A 21,546-nucleotide genomic window follows, 5' to 3' on the forward strand; every position below is an offset into this window, starting at 1 on the left:
TCGGGGGGAGATGCAGTTTTCTATGGTAGGTCAGCTCCGCAGCTCTTTCAGTTGGGATGTTATGTTTTCTTAGGAATTCCTTGACACCCTCAATCCACCTTTTGCGTGGCCTTCCTCTTCCTTTATAGCCTGAGTGCTTGGTGTTGTAGGCTCTTGAGGCTGGCTCAGCTGAACTAACAGAGTAATTTGAGCACAGTTGATTAAGCTTTCTTCTTGAACTTGCAAGTTGTTTAAAAGATGTGATATACTTCTTGTGCTTGTCTTTGCTGGTACTGGTATTAAAAGCCTTATCTGTTCTTTGCAGAATGTTTGGAATATTGCATTGAATGGTTGTTAACTAAAACTGGTAAACAGAAGTGGATTCTCTTATATAGCTACATTGACTGGGGATCTGTAGCTTCATATGTTATAGGTTAGTGAAGTTGCTTTTATTTATAAGGTGCTTTCATAAAGGAATGTCTCCTCCTTTGCTTACAATTATGCTACTGTCCTGATCGTCCTCACTAAATGTAACAGTAAGTCTGATTGTTTACTACCATTCTTCCCAATACTATCTTCCCTTTACTGTTTTTTCCTGAAACGGGGTTTGTTGGTACGTACTCTTGTATGGTCTTTTTTTTTCCTTTTTTCTTATACCGGTGTAGTATGTCAGCATTGTGTAGACTTACCACAAACTATGTCTCAATTTGTTTTTGAAACATTGTCATTTTCCTCGCAGACCATCCAGAAATTGGCTCTGCTGGGTTGCCAGCTTGACATTACAGACAGTAACGGTGACGCGCCACTACATATCATGATGGCCAAAAAGAAGTCGGACTGCCTGCTGGCCCTGCTGTGTCATGGGGCAAACTGCAACCTGCTGGATGCCAAAGGGGAGAGTGTTCTGCACAAGGCCATCCAGGTTTGTAGCAGCAGACTGTGACAATAGCAGTCCTTGCTGATCTCTAAACAAATTTGTTTTTGGCTGTATACAGCAGTGATGAATGTTTCTTAAACACTCTCTCTGGCTTTCTCTCTCTTTTTCTCCGTCCCCTACTTTTTTTTCCTCTCTTTCTCACCCTTTCTTTGCCTCTCCTTTTCCTCTTCTTCCTCCTCCTCCTCCAGCCATACCAATTATTCTTTGCCTCTATGGTGAAGTGAGTAAGCAGACTCGTTGCTCTCATTTCCCATCAAGGTAACATGTCCTTGTCTCACTGTGCCCCCATGTGTCTACTACTGTATGTTTGTCTTGCTGTGTCTCACTTTCTCCCAGTCTCTACTAATGTAATATGTTTGTCTTGCTGTGTCTCACTTTCTCCCAGTCTCTACTAATGTAATATGTTTGTCTTGCTGTGTCTCACTTTCTCCCAGTCTCTACTAATGTAATATGTTTGTCTTGCTGTGTTGCAGGAAGACAACTTGGACCTGGTTCGTCAGTTTGTGGTTTTTGGTGCAGATGTTAACCAAGCATCAGGATCAGGTGTCAAGCCCAGACATATGGCAGCTGTCAACAGAGGCAGAAACAGGTGAGAGAAATAGAAAGAATGGAAGTGGGAGAAGGAAGGAAAGAGAGTGACGTGGCCGTGTACTTGCTTTCTCTTTAGTTTTTAGCTCTGAGTTGGTGTTGAAGTTGCATTGAAGAATTTCATATTGAAATTTATTTATTGTTCAAAGTGTTGCAGGCTTATTTTGTAGTGGGAAGAAACAGTTTTTACTATGTTAATGTTTCAGAAAAGCCTATATTGTTGGCTCTATACTTTTTTTCAACAAGTACATTTAGTTATATAAAGTTGCAATGTTTCTTCAGTTTATTTTCTTGTGTCAATAGTAAATATCACTCTTTTGACAAAGAATGTTCTATTTTACTGTAGTTTTTAGAAGTTTGAAACCAATAGAAGTTGAAGAATTTCAAAACATTCATAATCACCTGTTTTCTTCTTATTTGTAGCAGTGAATGAGAATGTCTTTTAATCATTTTATGTTCTTCAAATTGTTAGCAGAATACTTTTTGTTCTTAATGCACATAAATGTTCAATGGAGTGTGTTCTTATTTGCTTGCAAGTTGAAAGCAATTGTGTTGAGTTTTTACAATGTTCTGTAGTGTTGTTTTTTTTACTTATGTTCAAGCTAAAATAGACTACCCTTGTGTACAAGATTATCTTTATTTTCTTAAGTTCTTGATTTTCAGTGTTTGTTGGAAATGTTTTGTTTTGGGAGGGGGTTTTAGGTTTAATTATATTTGTGTAATTTATTTTTCATTTCAGAGAAGTAGGGTGAGTACTGTGGAAATATTTCCCAAACTAGCCTCATGAGGAAGGGGTTATTTAAGTCACCTTCTGTATTAGTTCATTCTTTTTTTTTCCTGGACCGGAGGATTTTCTAAATAAATTCTTTGCATAATCTCACTTTAAAATCTCGCTGTCTTTGGAGACTTGTATTGTCTCCTGCTTTAATAGGAAAGATCAGAGGGCAACGGGTTATTAGTTTAAATGAGTTCAAATTTTTATTTCTAAATACAGTCATGGCTTGCTAATTCGTTTACTTACAAGTGTCTTTTTGGTTTTTTGCATTACTGATTTGCTTTAGCAGGGCATATATATATCAGTGTCTCACTACTTATTTATACTTTTTTTTTAACTTTTAATGCTTTGACTAATGAAAAGCGTGTGTCTTGTCTTGTGATTTACTTATTTCTGTATATAATTTGTTGTTGTGTTTTTGTGAAATAATTCTTTTTGTTGTTAATTCAGATGGCAGGAGGGTCTCAATGCTTTTTTTTTATTCACTCAATTTGTTTTATCAGTCAGCATGTTTTGTTTTTTTCCAGCATCCAATCACATTCTTTGGTAAACGTGAACTTGAGCCCTTATTTGAAACCCACTTGACCCACTGTGCGCATGTGGGGTCTCCACTCAGTGTGGGGCCTCAGGTGGGCCGTGATGACGTCATGCATGAAAGATACTTTTAACCCGTTTCTAGAATGAGGGATCAAAAATCTACTTTTACTATTCTTTGAGTTCATGTACACCTTTTTGTTTCATCATTCTCTCTTGATGTACCATGAAAAGATAATATGTTCAAATTAGGGGAAGGGGATGTTCGAAAGGGGTTTGAATTAATTAAAGTTATCGTATTGTCTTATTTGCTGAACAGTCCTAGAATCGAAACTGGCACCTGTCATGGTCGAGAATGGGGGATGGGGGGGGGGGTGGATTAGAGATCAGTACTCATACATAAAACTATCCAGCAGATGGACACCACTAATAGAATAGCACCAATGAACTAATGCGTAAATGTTCTTGTTTGCTGATCTACTTCTTTCCTTCCTTCATCTGCTTTCGTTACTTCAACTGCTGGGCCAACTGCTGGACTTTCAAAATGACCCAGTTGTGTTTAAATCGGACACTAAACTATAAAAAAAAACACAAATGATATCTGTACGTTTCCTATCTATGGCTTTCCTCTTTTCAAGCACTAAATCATTACAACATGATAGTGGTTTGTTAAAATAAGTCATACCATACACCTCTCTATTCATTATTCGTCTTGCTGACTTGGTATGTCCATCACTACTATGCACATATTGTGTTTCAGTGGTTCCCCGCAACTCTAAAGCTTTTTTTTTAGGGGGGGGTTGTTTTTTTCTCAAAAGTGTATGGTATACTGATGTTTAGGATAATTCTAATTTTGCTTTGTTTTAGTCAAATAGTCTGATAATATCAACTCGACGAATAGCTTTTTGTTTCATTTTCAGCAGCTCGTACTCGTTCCTACGTCGGGAACAACCTGTGGGGTTAGTAAATTTGCCTTCCAGTTGAGGGTGTCTCCTGCCTATAGCAAAGATGTTGGTTGTTGGCCAAACGCATGGTCATCTAGTGCACATTTTTTCCTTTCCTTTTTTCACTTTTTGGTTCTCGTTTTGTTTTTACGCTATGCTGAAATTATTTCATTACTTGCACTTATACAGTGGTAAAGGAAAGGAAACATTTAGTTTACAGTTTTTTATTCACATATCTCAATTGAAAAAAAAAATCAGAATGGAAAGTTATTCAAACTGTTATCGGGTTGGGTTTTTTCCTTCTAATTTTCTAAAATAGATATGTACATTTGACACTCACTTTTCTGAAATTTGAATTACAATTGAAACGTGATTTGTATTTTACCGTTTACTAACACATTAGGTTTGACAGCTAACAGTCAGTTTTGAAAATTCAATAGTGCATAAATGTGATGCCTGTTAGGGAATGTCATCTCTTGGTGAATTAATGAAAATATTTTTGTGAAAGAAGTATTCTGTAGCAGCAAAGCTTGTGAACATTCATCTTCTCTAAAGGTATCACTGCATGTAGCTATCATACCCAAGCCTCTAACAACTGCCAGATTTTGGAAATAACATAAACAAGAAAGGAAATTTTTCCTTTGCATTTGATGACCTAGTCTTGCAGTTTCAGAATGCCTGAAAATGCTTTTTCAGCAATTTTCCATAATGCACTGCTTCTGCTAGCTTATAACATTTTTATGTATATTTATTTTATGCTATCTTAAAGCTATTACTACAAAATACACTTACCTCTACCTTGTTCGTGAAACTAAGGGGACACTTGCCCTTATTTTTCTTCTATCATTACATCAATATGTTTTGTTTTTCTTTTATGTGAAACTAGTTTTCTTTTATACTTTTGGTACAAAAATAGTGAATTCATCGGACTTTGCTCTTCATTGCTGTAAATTTGTGAGTTCGGTGTTTTGTACTTCGTGACTATAATAAACTTAGAGATTCTGTATTTGCAGATTCATCCTTGTGAACTTTTGTACAAACTGTCACCTAGCCATTTACTCCTGTAAGCTCACAAAAGTATGTCCTGTGCTTCACTTACATATACCTACCTGAAAAGAGATTAATATATCACATTCTCTGTGTGTTGATGGATTATGAAAATTGTCATCATGTCAAGCCTGGCACTCAAAGATAGAAACTTTGAGTTTCAAGTAAATATATATTTACCAATGTCTGGAAATCTACAGTAATTTTTTTTTCATGGCTGTGTTTTTTCCTATAAATGTAACTTCAGTTGTAATATTTTATAAAGCTCTTCTTTCACTCTTTGATTTTATGCTCTTGGGGGCAAAAAGATTCATGGGCTAGAATGGAATTTGGTCAGCTCACCATTATCCCCAATATTTTCACTCATAGTTGTTTAAAAATGTTGTAAATATGTGTTTTCTTATTTAGTCTGAGGTCCTCGATAAATTTATGTGATGTTAGGGGGGGAAAACACTTATCATCTATGCTATTCACGTCTTCTAGTATCTGTTTACAGACTCTGTTTCTTTTGTCAAAACTGATCCTTCGCTAAAGGAATAGGTGATAACAGTTTGAAATAGATAAAGGCTATTTGTTTTGTTTGCATTCATAAACATTTAGCATTTTTAAATTCTGACTGCTGGAGGATGAAACAATTTTGGCAAATGAAATTTTGAAAAGGGGGCTTTTGGTCTTTGTAAAGTAAGGTGTGCAGATCTTTCGGCCTTGCTAGTTTTAAAGTAGTTTAGTGCTTGCTCTATTTTATTTTTTAAGATACAGTCTCTCTCTCTCTCTCTCTCTCTCTCTCTCTCTCTCTCTCTCTCTCTCTCTCTCTCTCTCTCTCTCTCTCACTCTTTCTCTCCCTACTTTTCCCCCTCCCTCCCAACTTCACTCCTTCCCTCAATCCCTGCCTCCCCCCCCCCTTTCCCCAACTCCTGTGAATTCGAGACCATGTTCAATTTACTAGCCAAGATGTTCCTACACCCCAAGGATAAACATTCTGTCATTCTTGTAGTGCCAATACTTTCAAAGGTAATCTGAATCATATTACACTCATTACTGTGTGCCTGTTGTGCTACCTATAGCTCTCCATATTCCTAGCATCTGCTTGGAGCAAACTTTGTGCTCAGTGTATTTTCAACATGCTTTGGGGCTTTGCAATGGTTTGCTCTGATTTTTTTTGTGGGTGTCAAGGTCTTGTTTTCTTTTGGCTTCTTCTTTTTAGGTTCCTACTTTTTATTGTAAATTATGTACACAGTTTATATTCATTTTCGTACAATGTGTCTGTATGCAACTATTATTTGATTCATTGGTACAGGAGTTACTTGAAATCCAGAAAACAAGGCAATTTTATGTTTAAAATTTTAGTTCTATCTACAAGTCTCACTATATGTGGTGTGCTAAATGAAATGAGCACAAATGTTTTCGTCTTAAAACACCGCTGCTAACATATTTCTTAAAGATTATTGGATATAGTCTTTTCTATGAAGAGGATGGTATGTCTTAAACTGTATATTTGTACACTGTCCATGACTCATTGTGATAAGTTGTTTATCTTATCAGTTGTATTGAGAGTGTTCAAAAACTGTAGTTGTGTTGTTTCAAAGACCTTAGTGCAGGATATGCAGTATTTACTCCTCTGTTTGTACTCACATCTCAGTGGATATTTTAGTGCACTTTGAGAGAGGATATCCTAAGAGCTTTGTATACTTATTAGACTGGGATGTGAAATAACTTGTTTTCTGAGACCATAATTGTGGCACTTGTCTGGCTTTGAGTTTCATGCTTAAAAATCAGAGACCACCCTAGCTGCTAATGATTTGCATCAAATTGTGTAGCTCTGCTTCTTTAGCAGAGAGTGCATTTTAATCACACAGGACTCCTCCATTACTGAGGATAATTTGAGTCCCACTGTTGGATATCGTCGGCAAGCTGTTCAGGTGTACTAACTCAAGAAAACAAAACTTTGCAGGCGAACGAAAAAAATGTTTCATTCTTTTAACAAATTGTACCTACATTGCCGCTTGCATGTTTTCTCTTGCCTTTTTCAACATTTAGAATTTGAATTTCGACAAATATTTCTGGACCACAATCAACCAATTAAGAAACTGTAATAAAAAGCAAAAACTAAAAAATTTTTACCTTCGACATTTTAACAGCTGGTTGGAGATGTGAAATTAGATTAACTTTTCTGAAGTTGTCAAGGGCAAGATGGTGATTTGCTTTTGAAAAGTGTATGTGAAATAGTGAAAGAGGTTAGTGCTTTGGAGGGAATCTCACAAAAACCATAGATATTCTCATAACTTATCTCACAACTTATGCATTCTATATAAAAGCAAATCATTTTTGTTTCTAAGAATGTAATATGAAGCCTAACCTTCCTATGAGGATTGTTCTATTTGCTCTCACCTCAATTTTTTTCAGTAATTTTGTTTTTAACCAGTTCTTAATCTTGACCTATCAGACAGTATTTGAATATGACATAGATCTTTTGCTGTATTATCAGTGCTATATTTCAAAGTATAATAGGAATGGAAGGGATGGGGAAAGTAACTGAACAGTTATTTTAACCCTGCATCCTCCTTCCCTTTATTATCTCTTTCGATTTTTAAATTTCATGATAACACACTGTCCCTTACCTTTAGGTACAATCTTGAAAGTGAAATAGTTTTCTTTGATTTTCTTTTAAGATGATTTTTTAATTTCACCCGATATCCAAGATATGCTAAATATGCTAAGCTACTTTTGAAATAAACATGAAAAAAAGCTAGAATCTAACACTTCTATGAAAAATATTCTAATTTGGATAGAAAAGAGGGGTCCAAAGGAAGAATTGTTTTTTGGTATTTTTAAATGTGAAAACAGCTTTTTTGTATTCAATTTTTTTCCATCAAAGTGATACATTTTTTATTACTGGAAGAAGTGATGTGAAATATGTGCCAGTCTGTGTGATCTATAAGAATACTCTCATTCAGTTGAAAATAAGCTTCATCAGCATTTTTTGGGACAATTTTGATAAAATGTCATAAGATCATTTTCTGTCACCTCTGAGACATTGCGTTTTACATTTGTATCTGTAGAGAAACAAGATGGCCTGATTTGTATTTCCATTGTATTCCTTAAAAAGATGTTAAACTCATACAATTATGACAAATTACTACTCAAAATCAGCCTGTGTGACTTTCACCTTCTTGTTAAAATTTCTCTTTGTTTTCCTCCCAGATCTCTACTAACATCACATTACCCCTGCTAGGCAATCTGTGGCATTATTGCTAAGATGTGTCTACTTTCTACCATCAAATCCCTTCTAACATCACACTCCTCCTACTGAACCATCCATGATCAACATTGTGTAAAGATGTCATATTTACCCCTCATATCTCTCTAGCACCACAGTGTCTAGACAATTGCATTAAGACGTTTCTCTTTCTCTCCATCCCCCTCCCCCCCCTGTGCAGGGACACAATCCTGTATTTACTTCATGTGTCGGGAGCCACGCGGTGCAGCACCTCCATGAGTGGCTGTAACTCTGGCTGCTCGGCCGAGGGTACCGTGAACGGGACACCAGACCAGACCATGTCCGCGCTCATGAAACTGGACAATGTCGGTGAGTACTTGGTCATCTATGTGAAGGAGAGATGGCCAGAAGATGCAGCAAGTAGGGAGAAAATTGACATCACACAACACGTCCTATATAAATAACTTTCAGCCAGATTAACCTATCCAAATAGTCACTACAACGTTGGATTCTTAACAGTTGAAATGTGCTTAATAGCTTTGCTTTTTAGTTTTTTCACTCTTGTGAAATTTACAGAAACTGAGTTACCCATTTAGAATCCAGCAGAATTCAGCAGCGACAATATCATTACCTCCTCCCCTGCCCCCTACACAGCTAGACACATGACATTTGAGAGTTTTGGTTGTTTTTTTTAGAGTCAGACTTTTGACAATAGATGTAGTGAGTTTTGTAAAGTTAGTGTATTTATCGTATTTTCAACTCCTGATGTAACACAGAATCAAGTGCTCATCATTATTTGCCTCGTCTTACTGCAATCAGCATTTTGTAGTATGCTTTGGCATAATTAGTCGCATGTGTCATTATCACTGTGGCATGAAATGTAGATCAGTGCAGCACAAACACTTTTGTCTACACTGGCAGAACATTGTCTACCACTACCTCTACTGCTGCTACTACTACCACTACTTCTACTACCACCACATCGACCACCACCACCACCACCTCTCATAGCTGTTGTTGGTGCAATGTTGGATTTCCCTATTGTACTTCGTTTCAAGCTAAAGAACATATTATACTCAATCATTTTTCGTTTCATTCTGTGGGACAGGACATTCCTAAGAGTAATGGCAGTAGGCTGAATCTATAATACTCTGATTTTTCTATTCACTGTGAATTTTGTTTCCATGATTTGTTCTCCTACTTCTTTAGTACTTTACTTAGTTTTACCTTTTCTGTCCTCTTACAACATGAGGTGTCATGGGAAAATTAAATTGTTGGACTCAAGCTGGACATGCCAGGGTCATATTGTTGTTCCTTTGGAGGGTCTCTTTAACTCCCTTATTCCACCTTTTTTTTGGTCTTCCTCGAGATTTGAACCTATTGAATCTTATATTGTGGGCCTTTGAAACTGTCTGTTGTGGCCACATTTCTCATAAGGTGTCCATTCCATTTGATTCATTGACTTTTGGCGTACTGCATGCTTGATGTAATGCCTACTTATAGTCTGATGTCTTCATTTCTTTGTTTGTCTCTTCTCATGATGTTTAGCGTCTTTCTGGGACCTTTCATTTTATATGCTTTGATCTTGCTTTGTTGAGCTAAGTTGAGGGTCCAAGCTAGCAGAGAGTTGGTATGAAAATCTTTCTGATGAATTGTTTCTTTGGGATATTTTGATATGTATTTTATATAAGTGTTATATTACGTTCCCAGCCCTGTTTGATGAGCAGTTGTGTAGTACGGTGGTGCATAGTGCTACATCTCCTCAACACCGGGGCTCAGTGATCGACATGACAGATACCCCTGTTTCTGCAGGTGAACGGGTAAGTTTTGCCACATAGGGTGGGATTGACAGCCTAGCCCACAGAGATCATCTTCCCCAGCAGCCAGACACATACCACTCTTTACACTGAACATCTCTACAGTTGTGCTGCACTAGAAGGTAGCATTGTACAGGGTTAGGCTGAAGAGTGAAAGCTCTTGAGCTGCTGGGTGTATTTTACTTTTACAACAGTCATAAGGGATATGCACATAGTGGAACCTTCCTGTGTCAAAAGGCTTGAGGTTATTCAATGTTGAAATTTGTTGTCATTTCTTGTTGTCAATGACAGTTTGGTGTCTTCGGTCACCATGAATTTATATTACCTAAATTGGTTGGTCTAAAGCTATCGAGCAGATGCTTTAATGAATAAAAAAGTGACAGAAATCATGTAGAAGTATCGACAGGTGGTCATTTTGAAGGATACAGAAAATAAATTTGAATTCTTTATGAGAAATTAATTTTTGGGGGGGTTTTATTATTGTGGGGGGTGTGTGTCCTTATAAATATTATGAAATTACTCTAAGATGTTGTTAAAACAATTGACAAGAACCTTAACTGTTGAACCAAAGTTCTAATCTGCTTCTGGCACTGGTTTGTATACCATTCACCCCATGTTACTACTCACTACAATTGTTACTATCACCAGTTCCTGTAGTGGATGAGAATGGCTGTAGCAAACATTCCGCACACCAGCAAGAGGTGCTACTTTCTTAATGGTAGAAGGACACACATGAACTCTTAAGCACCAGCTTCTGTGGTGTAGAAGTTAGGTGTTTTGCTGTCACACTCTGAAGACGAGTTTGATTCCCATGTAAAGAGAATTTTTATTGAGTAATACAGTCTTTCTTCACAAAGGCTGTATCCTTCTTAGCCCGTGTTGGCCCTGACAGACAGGGTTGAAGCCTGTCTCCTAAATTATATACATTGTGTCAGTAGGGGTATAAAACACTCACATTTAAAAGTGAAAAACTCTGAAACTAAGGAATGCTTTTGTTTTGTTTATTTGAGGACATTCTTTATGCTTTGTTTACCTGTGGTTCTACCATCTCGTATACTGTATCTCATGGGCCAAACACTCCGCCTTCGAATTGATTTATCAGTTTGTAGTAATATGATGACTTTCATCAAAACAAACTCTTCCCAGATCCTGTGTTTGGATGGTGGAGGAATCCGTGGCTTGGTACTGATCCAGATTTTGATGGAAATTGAAGCGGCGGTCGGCAGACCCATAAGAGAATGTTTTGATTGGATTGGGGGGACTAGTACTGGCGGAATTCTGGCCATGGGCATTGCTAAAGGTGAGGGATTTAATTATGTTATTTCACATTTTAATACCTCCCCAGCTTCACCCAAGACTACCTTGGGTCTATTTTACTTGCAGACTGCAGATCGTCTCATGCTTTAAATGCCAGTAGTTTTGGGAGAAATATTGCCATAGTGTCATTTATTTTACTGGGTTATTCATTGGCATGAGGACTCTGCCAAGTAAAATGTCCTCGAATATGTATTATACTTGTGGGAGAGGTGTAATATTTCCATACTCATGGTCTTTTACATTAGCAAATCTTTCACTTTGTCTGAAACTTTAGTATTGATATTTGCATACTGTTAATGTTTATTTTTATTTCCACCGGAAATTTTTTTGTTGTGAAATTAGAAAAACATTTTATGAAGATTACATTGAAAATGTTATCTGTGAAATATCATGGGATTGTTTTTGTTTGTTATATTTATGTTATATCTTCTTGATAGGTTAGTCCTTACTTTGTTTCTCTTCAGGTTTTTCTCTGCCGTACATGAAAGGTCTGTACGTGCGCTTGAAAGACGAGGTGTTCAAAGGTACCCGCCCGTACGATCCAGCCCAGTTTGAAGTGTTCCTGAAGAGAGAGTTTGGGGAAGACACAGTCATGACAGATCTGAAGCATCCAAAGTGAGTGTCGGTCATGATAATCGAAGTTGACTTGTCTGTTTGTATTGGGGGAGGGGATTGTTCATGCTTACAGCTGTTTTCTGAAAATAAAGAAAAGAAGAGAAAGTGCACACATGCATTTACATACCACATCCATGCACACACACCTATAGCAAGTGGTTGCTGGGTGCTTGAATGGGGTTTGCTCCTTCTTTCTTATTAAATATCTATCACATTTATCTCTCCTCCTTTTCTTTGTATGTCACTCTCTAGCAACACCTCTAATCTTCCACTCTTATATGACCTATATGGGTTACAGTTGTGGTGTTACTCATACTAAAATTAAAACTTTAAACACACAAGAACCGTTAGCATGCTTGTCACTCTCATCATCTCACAGACTTCTTGTGTCAGCTGTTCTTGGCGACCGGTTCCCAGCAGACCTGCATTTCTTCCGGAACTTTGAGAGAACGTTGAATCACCCAAGCTCATCTCCACCCAACCAATTAGAGGCCTTAACACCACCTCATGGTTAGTGTTTCAGATCCTTCCAGGGCATCTTTAGTCCACTGACAAAACAGAAACCTGCAATGTCCCTTTTGCATTAATACTTTTGTGACCTTTAGTTTGACTTCTTCCCTGTCTCTGTAGAATGTGGTCGTGTTATCTCTCAAGAATGTAAGAAGAAAAAATGCAGATTAAAGATTGTGAACATGTATGCATGTGATCTCTGTATGTAAGTATACATATACAGTATTGTACATGTGTTTATTAGAGTGTGTATATTCCAATAAGTCAGAATTTTTAATTTTTGCCTTAAGTTAATAGCTATAGTGGATTTTTATTATAAAAGATGTCAAGGAAAAATACAAATGTGTTGAATTTATTCTTTTTAAAAGTCATATTACTGGTTTCCTTCTCTCAAATTTCTGCCTTAAAATGGATAAAGGCATCATAATATTCAAAAGTCATTACATCTCAGAGTTTATTTATAACAAAGTCTACTTTACTTTTTATCCTCTTCCCATTACAACTGACATTTTCTGGCGTGTATCAGCCCTTTTAAGCCACATGTGCTTTCATTACAGAGCATTAAATGTAGACCAATACTGCAGAAATATTTTTATCTGGTGTGACAGAACTGTACCTGCCACAAACACTTACATTTGCCCTATTCTTTTGTTTCATCGTTTTTGTTTTTGTATTTGTCGTGGACAGAGCAAAAACTGTGGGAGGCAGCCAGGAGCAGTGGGGCAGCCCCGACCTACTTCAGGGGCTATGGCAGTTACCTGGACGGTGGCCTAATTTCCAACAACCCGACACTGGACGTTTTGACGGAGGTTCACGAGTACAACATGGGCCTCAAGATGTTGGTGGGTGTTTCTCATTCTGAAGCAAAGTATGGGGGATGGGTAAAGTGCCCTCACATAGTTGACGGGCACTCTGATAGGGTCTGCTCCGTCTTCTTTTCAGTTGCACTGTCATCAATGATGTGATTGTTGTCATGGTGATGCGCCATCTGGAAAATGAGGAAAAAAATAAGAGTGAGATGGGCATTGGGATGGATATAAACGGGGTTTTGAGGACGTCCTCTTTTTACATTTCTTTATACTCATCATCAACTCCATAGTCATCATTGTCTTCTTTGTGAAAAAGCAGCTCAAAATTAATCTTGGACAAATCGCAAACAGTTTAAAATGCACAAATAAATGAATACTTAATCATTCTCTATTCCATTGTCATTATCGTCAGTATCACTTCACCTTTTTAAGACCATGACTGCCTTATTATTTTGCCTTTATATGTCTTTCCATACTCGCATAAAATTTTCTCAATAAGACTATTGCTGTCAAAATGTTTATGTAACTTCCATTGGTGGTCATCATGTGGCACATAAAGGAAAAATATGGAAATGGGGTATAAAGAAAGGACAATGTATATATATGAGTATATATCCGGTAATGAAATAAACACACCTTAATTTTTCCCGAATTTGCAACTCTTTAGGGAAGGAGTGGAGAAGCACGTCAAATGGGCTGCGTTATTTCCTTGGGGTGTGGCCGCCCACCGTGTGAAGAGGTGAAGAACATGGATGTCTTTCTTCCAGGCGGAATCATGGATGTGTACAAAGCTGTTGCTGGGGCCACAGCCCTGGGCAGGCTCATGGTAGACCAGGTGAGTTATTTTAGCCTCACATGTGTTTTGTTTTTGTTATTCCTCTAGAGCACATATTGGTGTAAAAATGTGGTATGTTTTGTTCCGCGTTAATAATGTTGAGGGTGAATTAGGTGTTTTCAAGACTGCTCATGCCTTGACATTTTGATAATTTTAAATATGCAGCTTGTGCAATTTTTGTGTACAGTCCTGGATTTTGGGTTTAAAAAGATGTGTTATCAATTGCCTTTGATTGTCTGTATGTGTGATAGTATGTGTGTGCATGCTTGTAAGTTTGTGTTAGGGCTTCCATAAACAAGCAGAATGGGAAAGAGAAAAAAATGTTGAGCAGAATCTGAAACTGTAGAATGAGGTTCTTTGCAGTACTGTTTGCTAAGCTATATCATTGTTGTGTGTCATGTGACTTTCTTTTAAAGTTTGGATCTAGATTTTTGGGGGGGCGAGACCGTTTTGGAACTTTTGAAAACAGTGATCCAGACTATGTTTGTTATGAATATTTTCATTATTTAGAATTTTTTCCTGATTTACTTGTCGTGAGTACTATTCTGTCGGTATAGGCGATAGTATTTGGGATGTTTTGTTCTATATTTTATTTCTTATGACGATGGTGCCTGTGGCTATGTAGGCCAGTGTGTATCTGAAAATCCTGATTTCAGTGAGTGCATGGAAATTATTAGTGTTCCCCGGTCAGTTATGTCTCACTTCTCTGGCTGGCATCTTTGTATCTGTAATGTCAACTCACTTTCTTTCACAGTATTTGCTGTAGTAATGGCAATAAATAGAAGATTAAGCACAGAAATATCACTCTGAAAATGAAAGTAAATTTATCATTTGCATCTGCTGCAAGAAAGTTTGGAGTTTTTATGGTTTCACAGATTTTACCTGGGATAAAGACAATTTTATTTGTAGCAAGTCTTTTTTCAAACTCTGTCCAGTAAACTCCTAGACTCCTGGGAGTCATGGTCATGGATTAATCTCTCCTATTTTCCATTCCAGGCCACAATTTCTGAGGGCCGCCCCGTGGACAGAGCGCGTGCCTGGTGCAGCATGATCAACGTGCCGTATTACCGCTTCTCTCCCTTGCTGTCCGAAGACATCAGCCTGGACTGCCACGACATCCAGGTGCTGATCAACATGATGTGGCAGACGCACTGCTACATGGTGGCCAACCGGCACCGGGTACGGGAAATAGCCTCGCTGCTCCAGCCCAGAAAAGCGGCAGGGGACAGTTAAAGCTGCTGTTGTAAAGCGCATGAAGCATGCTGTAGAGCGTGGATATGCACTATATAAATGCAATTTTTTTAATTATTATTATTATTCTCAAAGGTTTTTGTAATTTGTCAAGTATAGCGATATGCGCCTATCAGGATGAATCTCTGCAAGTCCCGCTGGGCGTACTAACATGGTAGATAGTTTCCAGACGGGGAAACTCTTGTGTAGTCCTGTGATTTTTCTGTGGATAAGCAGTTTAACTTTAACTTTTACCTCTTATTGGTGTAAGTTTTCTGATGTCCGGGTTACTGCCAGATTCGCATTTAAGCTATTATCTTGGTCATATGCATGAGATTAGAACAATTTAAATTTTACTTCCCTTGTATATTTAATATTCATCGGTATGTATTTATTGCGTTTATCTTGAAAGCTACAGGAGATGTGGGGGTACAGGGAGGTAGGATTGTTTTACCTCACTCTCTTAGGGATACGCTGTCTAGTCTGTGTTGGTCCTTTTGGTTCACAGTATTGCTCTTACCTGACAGTTACAGAGATGCATCATTTCCCTTAAGGGTGTATTATACTTACAGTTAGACTGGACAAATTTGGCCTCAGCCAGCCTGCAACTGGTCATAAGACTTGTTTACTATTAACGGCTAACTGTCAAACGAGGAAAATAATGAAGTGACAATTGGGGACCTGATGTAGTTATGGTGAGAATACTTTTTAGTGTTTTTAAGAAAACAGCGACAAAAAGAGTCATTCATGAGTCATTGCGGTTTTTTTTATAAGCTGATTCCAAATGATATTGATTTTTTCACAATAGGGCATAGTTCTGATAAGTTTGAATGGGAATTTAATTGCCAGCCCACGACAGACTCTCTGGTCACAACAGCCTGATTTTCATGGCTTTAGTACAGGTGAAAGAACTGGCTAACGGGGTCTGGTAAATTTTCTTATTACAAAGTGAAGATGGTTAGAAGGCCAGCTGATGTTAAACAACTGTCAGTGTCAACTCTGAGAGGCTCCCTGCTATCTCATCAACAAATGCAAAGAGCTGTCTGTAGAAATTTTCCTTGCTTTATTTCATCTTTGAGTTACAGTTTGTGTGATTCTTGTTATCAATGTATTTCTCTTTTTTCTCATGATTTTCCTTTCACTGATATTTATGGGGCTGTGGTTTAAAAGTACCTTAAGATTTGTTTGAACTTTTGTTTGCTTACTTCAAATTCATGTTGCTTATGTATGTGATATTAAAATGAAACCTTTTTTTTATTTCTAGTTTTGCAAAGGTTATTGGGGTTTTCTTTATTGTTTTGTGGAAGTGTTATCATAATAAGAATGCTGTGCTACCATATTATCTTATGTTTGTTGAGATGCAAATTTTTTTGGGGGGTATTTTGACATTGTCCATTTGTCTGTTTATCAGAATTAACGTTGGTTTACATTCTTTCCCTGATTATTTTGAGGACTTTTACAACAACATTTAGTATTACCAATGAAATATGAGAACACACGTGAATTTTAGTTCATGAATTCGAATTCCATAACAAAACACTGAAAAGTACACAAGTTGTTCATTGCTTTGTGATTCTCCCTGACTGTCGAAGCCACAGGTTAGTCATGTGAACAATTGTGGAGTCTATTAATACCGAACACTGTTAATCCGAAAACGACACTAAACCAACAGAAAATAGAATCCCCAATTTTTTTCAGTGCTATTTTAGCAAAAACTCTCTAAACCAAAGAAAATCCAGCTGCCTGGCAGATTTTGGAATAGGCCGACTCCATTGTATGTGAAAAGAACAAACTGATTTTTAATGGTATTTTTCCCTTCTAAAATTTGGTATACAATGTTATTTTAGGTATAGACTTTTACTGTGTCCAATATGACCCGTACAAAGTGATATTGACTCCATTTCACACGCACTCATTGCTAGGGGCTGCTATTTTGAGCTAGGGTGGCAATGGTAGACATACCTTTTTTTTTCCATCTATCCTTTTGTATCTTTGTGTCTTGCACCTACCTTGCTGGATAGTAATCTTTGGTTTGAGGGCTTCCTTCTTCATACCTATTATTTTGCCTGCTCTCCTGCTTTCCCCTGGTGCTGGCTGCCCTGGTTTGAATCCATAACAGGACTTTCTTGAAATCTGGTCATTTGCTGGACTTTTATAGACGTTATATTCACATGGTTTCGTGTACCAGATGAATACTGAATGAGATGTCCCACCTCATAAATTACCTTACTGTTTTGGAAGGAGTCATGAACTCACAACAGACCTCAAATTTCCCTAGTTCCTCTGGACCCTCATTACGAGAAGATACTTCTCTTGAGCCCAAACAGAGGACAACTAGTGCATTAAGAATCTTTGTATCTGCTTTTTTTTTATTCCCCAAAGTGAAAAGGAAAAATTCAGCATAATGATGCCATGTCATTGTCTCAGAACTATTTTGTCCAAGGTGTACTAAAGTAAAGAGGCACTTTGGACAAAATAGTTCTGAAGTGACAATGTGTTGTGATTAAATTTTGGAATATCTTCTTTCATGCCATAATTGCTCAGGGATCTTTGACTCTCAAAGAGATTGAACCCCGCGCGATCATATTTTGTATTGATGTGTAAATGTCAGCACAGTGACTTCGTGTAGGACAACTGCTGGTGTGTGTCCTGCCAGTCTGTGAAACTTCGAACAGATACTTTTTGTGGCCAGGTAAATGTAATGCATAAGATTGCAAAAAAGCAATGAGAAAGAAGAATCCTGTGCCTTTCTGAGCTGATGAAAGATACTAATGTGAAGGACAGGAAAAGTGGTAATAATAATAGTACTGTAGTTTGAGCTTGAGCTTCCAATGCATGTTTGTGCTTTTATCACAAAGTGAGACTTGTTACTGTTTGAACTTACCTTATTCTCGTTGACTTATTTTTGGTATGGAGTTTTGTGATAGAATGACACTGGTGTTTCCTTGTTACTGGGTTTTGTCCTTTGTTGTTCACAAACTGTGATGTTCTGTGATTCAAAATTCATGTGCTGTTTTTTCCAGATAATATTTAGTTAGCTCCATCACTATAAGGAAACAGCGGAAGTGGACCAACCTCTTTTAAAATGTTGAAAAGTGTTTTGGTTATTTGCTATTTTTACAAGACAGTGAGTACTTTATTGCTTTGATTCAGTTTATTTGTTTTGTGATTTTGGTTAGATTTTTACCTGAAACCTTGTTGCTAACTAAATTTCGTGAGTGGCAATGGCTAATTGTCACCATGGTGACTAACTCATGTTTTTGAAACTTTATTTTTGCTTTTGTCAACTTGTAATAAGGTTATGACTTCAAATTTATAGAAATGAGAAATTTTTTTTCAGTTTAGTGGTATTCCCCTTTTCAGCCAGATAATAATAGGCCTTTGGCATTTTAGATTTGCTTTAAGTTTAAGCTGAAACTTATCATATAATTATCCATCAGGGCTCTGTGTCGCAAGAGGATCTTTTAGAGTTTTCGAAATCACACAGAATTTCAATAGGCCTACCCATCACCTGTGGCGTGTTTGTAGGGAATGCCTTGTCCCAGGGTTCGTGAAATGGCTAATATAATTACTGCACTAACTATATCAGCCACAAGTTTGTGCCATCTTGTCTTCTGCACTAAAAGTATTTGTTTCAGCGAGCTTTTATAAGAAAACTCATTGCTTTATCAACATAATCATATCCTGAAGGTAAGGGTTGGAGCATATCTCTACAGGTTTATTATGATATATTGTAATGCTCGTGTATGTTTCCATAATCGTTATTGCTTGTACCGTTCCATGGTTGGAAGTTGTGTCATCATGGTTTGTCCTATGTCTTGGTAAGATTTTGCCTGCTGTTGTGTTTATAAAAACTATATAACGCATTGCATGCGCAGTTTAAACTGTTACCTTTGATTCCACATAAGTCTGTGGGTTTTCTTTGGACTGCAGCTTGCAGCTACTGACTGAACTGTGTATTGTTTATTCCCAGGAATGGATACACAAATACTATACATCCACTCATGAATTCTTGACACTGTCTGTGCGGTTTTCCTGCTTTGGGAGTTGGGATGGATGGTTAGTGAGTGCTCATATGGGACCTTTTTCTTCCACATTTTTTCAGTGTTTCTTCTGCCATTATCATGCTCTCCACAAAAGGTGAGATGATGACAGACAAAAGCTGCCAGATAGACATCTTTTTTGTTTTTTTCCTTGGATTATGATTAGTAATGTTCGGTAAATAGAAACATAAAATCATGCGTGGTTGGCGGTAATTAGAAACATAAAATCATGCGTGGTTGGCGGGTACTCTGGTGTGGTCTGCTTCTTCTTTCCTATCAAACATCTATCCTCCTTATCTCCCCTTCTTCTTTTTTATGTTTGTTACTCTCTTGAAACACCGCTTATCTTCTGGCGCTCATATGACCTTATGCAGTTGCGAGCGCCGTAAAAACCTCTACTAAAACTTTTTAAAACCATAAAATCAATGATATTGCTTCCTTTCCAGTGTATTAATTGTACATTTTTTAAATGTAACACTTTGTTTCCTGCTCTGTACTCTGTATTTTTAGTAACATGCATAAGTGCAGTGCTCACTGTTAATGTGACTGGCTAACAGGAAACAAAGGGTTAAGCCGTCTGATCAAATTATGAAGAAATGATCTGTCAGGTGATGTCTTTCTTATAAATCTTTTTTTTTTAAATTCAGGGGAAGAAAAGATACCCTTTCATCCATGCGGATACAACTTTTGTTTACTTTCCCTGGTGTTTCAGTCATTTGAGCTGAGGTCCTTCCACTTGAAACAATGATGTACCTTGTAAGATTCACAAAATTTCCCGAAGTCTTTTTAGGCTTTGTAGTACAGGGTAATTCGAATGTTTGGTTTTGATGGAAAGTCCCAGATAAATTGATATCAGGCTTGTGAGAGAGAAAGAGTGGTTGGTGTGAGAAAAAAAAATTTGTGGGATGAACCAAGAAACTCTTGCCAAAGACAGTTGTCTTTCATTGTCATCTTCATACAGTATACAGCATACCCCCGTGGACATAATTGCCAAATTTCAATCTTGTCTGATGTTTGTCTGTCTCGATGTCTTAACACACAATTATTTGTTCATCTCTCCAGGATTTTACTATGCCTACAAATCTTTGAAACCAGTATGACATGACGTATGTACGTTAAATGTTCTAGTCTACTTTGTGTAAAAACTAATTCTGTTTCAAGTGCAAGGAAACTTCGGCCTTGTTCCTCATTCGGGTTTCTAAATGTAGATCCTTCAGCTCAAACGAAGGTTGACTTATTTACCAAACTGAATGATTCATGTTCAAGGCAGTTTTTTCTTTCATGCAGATGCATGCCAATGTATTTATGAGGCACCTATCATTGTTTTTACTAATCAGTTTCCTCAATCCTTTGTAGTCATTTACTTTGATTTCTTTCTTTGGCAGACTTCTCTCTCTCTCTCTCTTGACTCGAAAGCAGCTTTTTTTGTTGTTGTTGTTGGTTTTTTTAGTTGTTTTTAAGGAGGATGGAGGTTGTTTTGTTTTGGGGGAGGTTTTGTCTCTATTGAAAAAACTAAGTCTGTTTCGGAGGATCAGGTGCTAGATAAATTTAGGAGGAAAATCCCCCTCCATATCCTCTGAGTGCCTGCACGAAGTCAAATTCAGTTTGAGACTGAGAGGCAACCATCAAACCTCACCTAAATCCTCAAGCTGTGAAACATTTTGTTTTACCTCTCCACACAAAGGGGTAATTTCTTTTCTCTTTTTTTTAATGAACTAGCAAGATAGTGTAGCGTCAAACCGAGGACGTGATTTTTCTACAATATACTCTAAACAGATGTTCATGAGTTACAGTAATGGAGTTCTGAATCAAACTTCAAACCGAGCCAGATAGCCTACAATATATGTATATATTTATAGAATTATGTTTTTCATGCATATGTATACAATATGACTATATCCCTTTGTTTCAACGATATAAACAATTGACTGCAACAAGGGAATGTACTTTTATTATTACTTCACTGCATTCAATTTTGAACTTTGGATTTTCCACATTCCCCCTTCCCATGCTCCTCCAAAAGCAAACTGTGTGAGTTATATATATGCGTACCATTTCTTCACTTACCAGCTCAATGTCACACTCGCCCTCTTTTGGCCAGTCCATGTAATTCTCCTTTATAAAGGTGATTTTTTTTATTGATCCATTTTTAATTAAGCAATGCTGTCTGAGTGACTTGCCTTTTGAGATATATATCCTAGACTACAACTTTACCTCTGTGGTTACACAAAATTTCATCCATTGTTCATACTCTTGCTAACACTTTCAAAACTGACATGTTCTCTTAGATCTACACGGTCATTACCGTGTTCCCCCCCCCCCCTGCAGTGCTACTGACTGAAGTGTCTT

General features: G+C 37.4%; 1 protein-coding gene across 5 annotated transcripts in view; it reads left to right on the forward strand.

Moving 5' to 3' along the window:
• LOC101849753 (85/88 kDa calcium-independent phospholipase A2) overlaps positions 1–17,536 on the forward strand; it is a 40,107-nt gene extending 22,571 nt beyond the window's left edge. For 2 of the 5 annotated variants that reach the window (XM_013079200.2, XM_035968171.1), the window contains 12 exons: positions 719–901; positions 1,390–1,505; positions 2,244–2,252; positions 3,734–3,772; positions 8,242–8,390; positions 9,732–9,841; positions 10,985–11,138; positions 11,620–11,770; positions 12,150–12,280; positions 12,968–13,122; positions 13,757–13,924; positions 14,921–17,536. In XM_013079200.2, coding sequence (XP_012934654.1) covers positions 719–901; positions 1,390–1,505; positions 2,244–2,252; positions 3,734–3,772; positions 8,242–8,390; positions 9,732–9,841; positions 10,985–11,138; positions 11,620–11,770; positions 12,150–12,280; positions 12,968–13,122; positions 13,757–13,924; positions 14,921–15,157 — 1,602 coding nt within the window. In that variant the 3' untranslated portion in view covers positions 15,158–17,536. The remainder of the gene's footprint in view (positions 1–718; positions 902–1,389; positions 1,506–2,243; positions 2,253–3,733; positions 3,773–8,241; positions 8,391–9,731; positions 9,842–10,984; positions 11,139–11,619; positions 11,771–12,149; positions 12,281–12,967; positions 13,123–13,756; positions 13,925–14,920) is intronic. The other 3 variants (XM_035968168.1, XM_035968169.1, XM_035968170.1) reach the window with 3 other exon arrangements.
• Positions 17,537–21,546: the final 4,010 nt, after the last annotated feature.

The sequence above is a fragment of the Aplysia californica genome, unplaced genomic scaffold, assembly GCF_000002075.1.
Source record: "Aplysia californica isolate F4 #8 unplaced genomic scaffold, AplCal3.0 scaffold00043, whole genome shotgun sequence".
Classification (NCBI taxonomy): Eukaryota; Metazoa; Mollusca; class Gastropoda; order Aplysiida; family Aplysiidae; genus Aplysia; species Aplysia californica.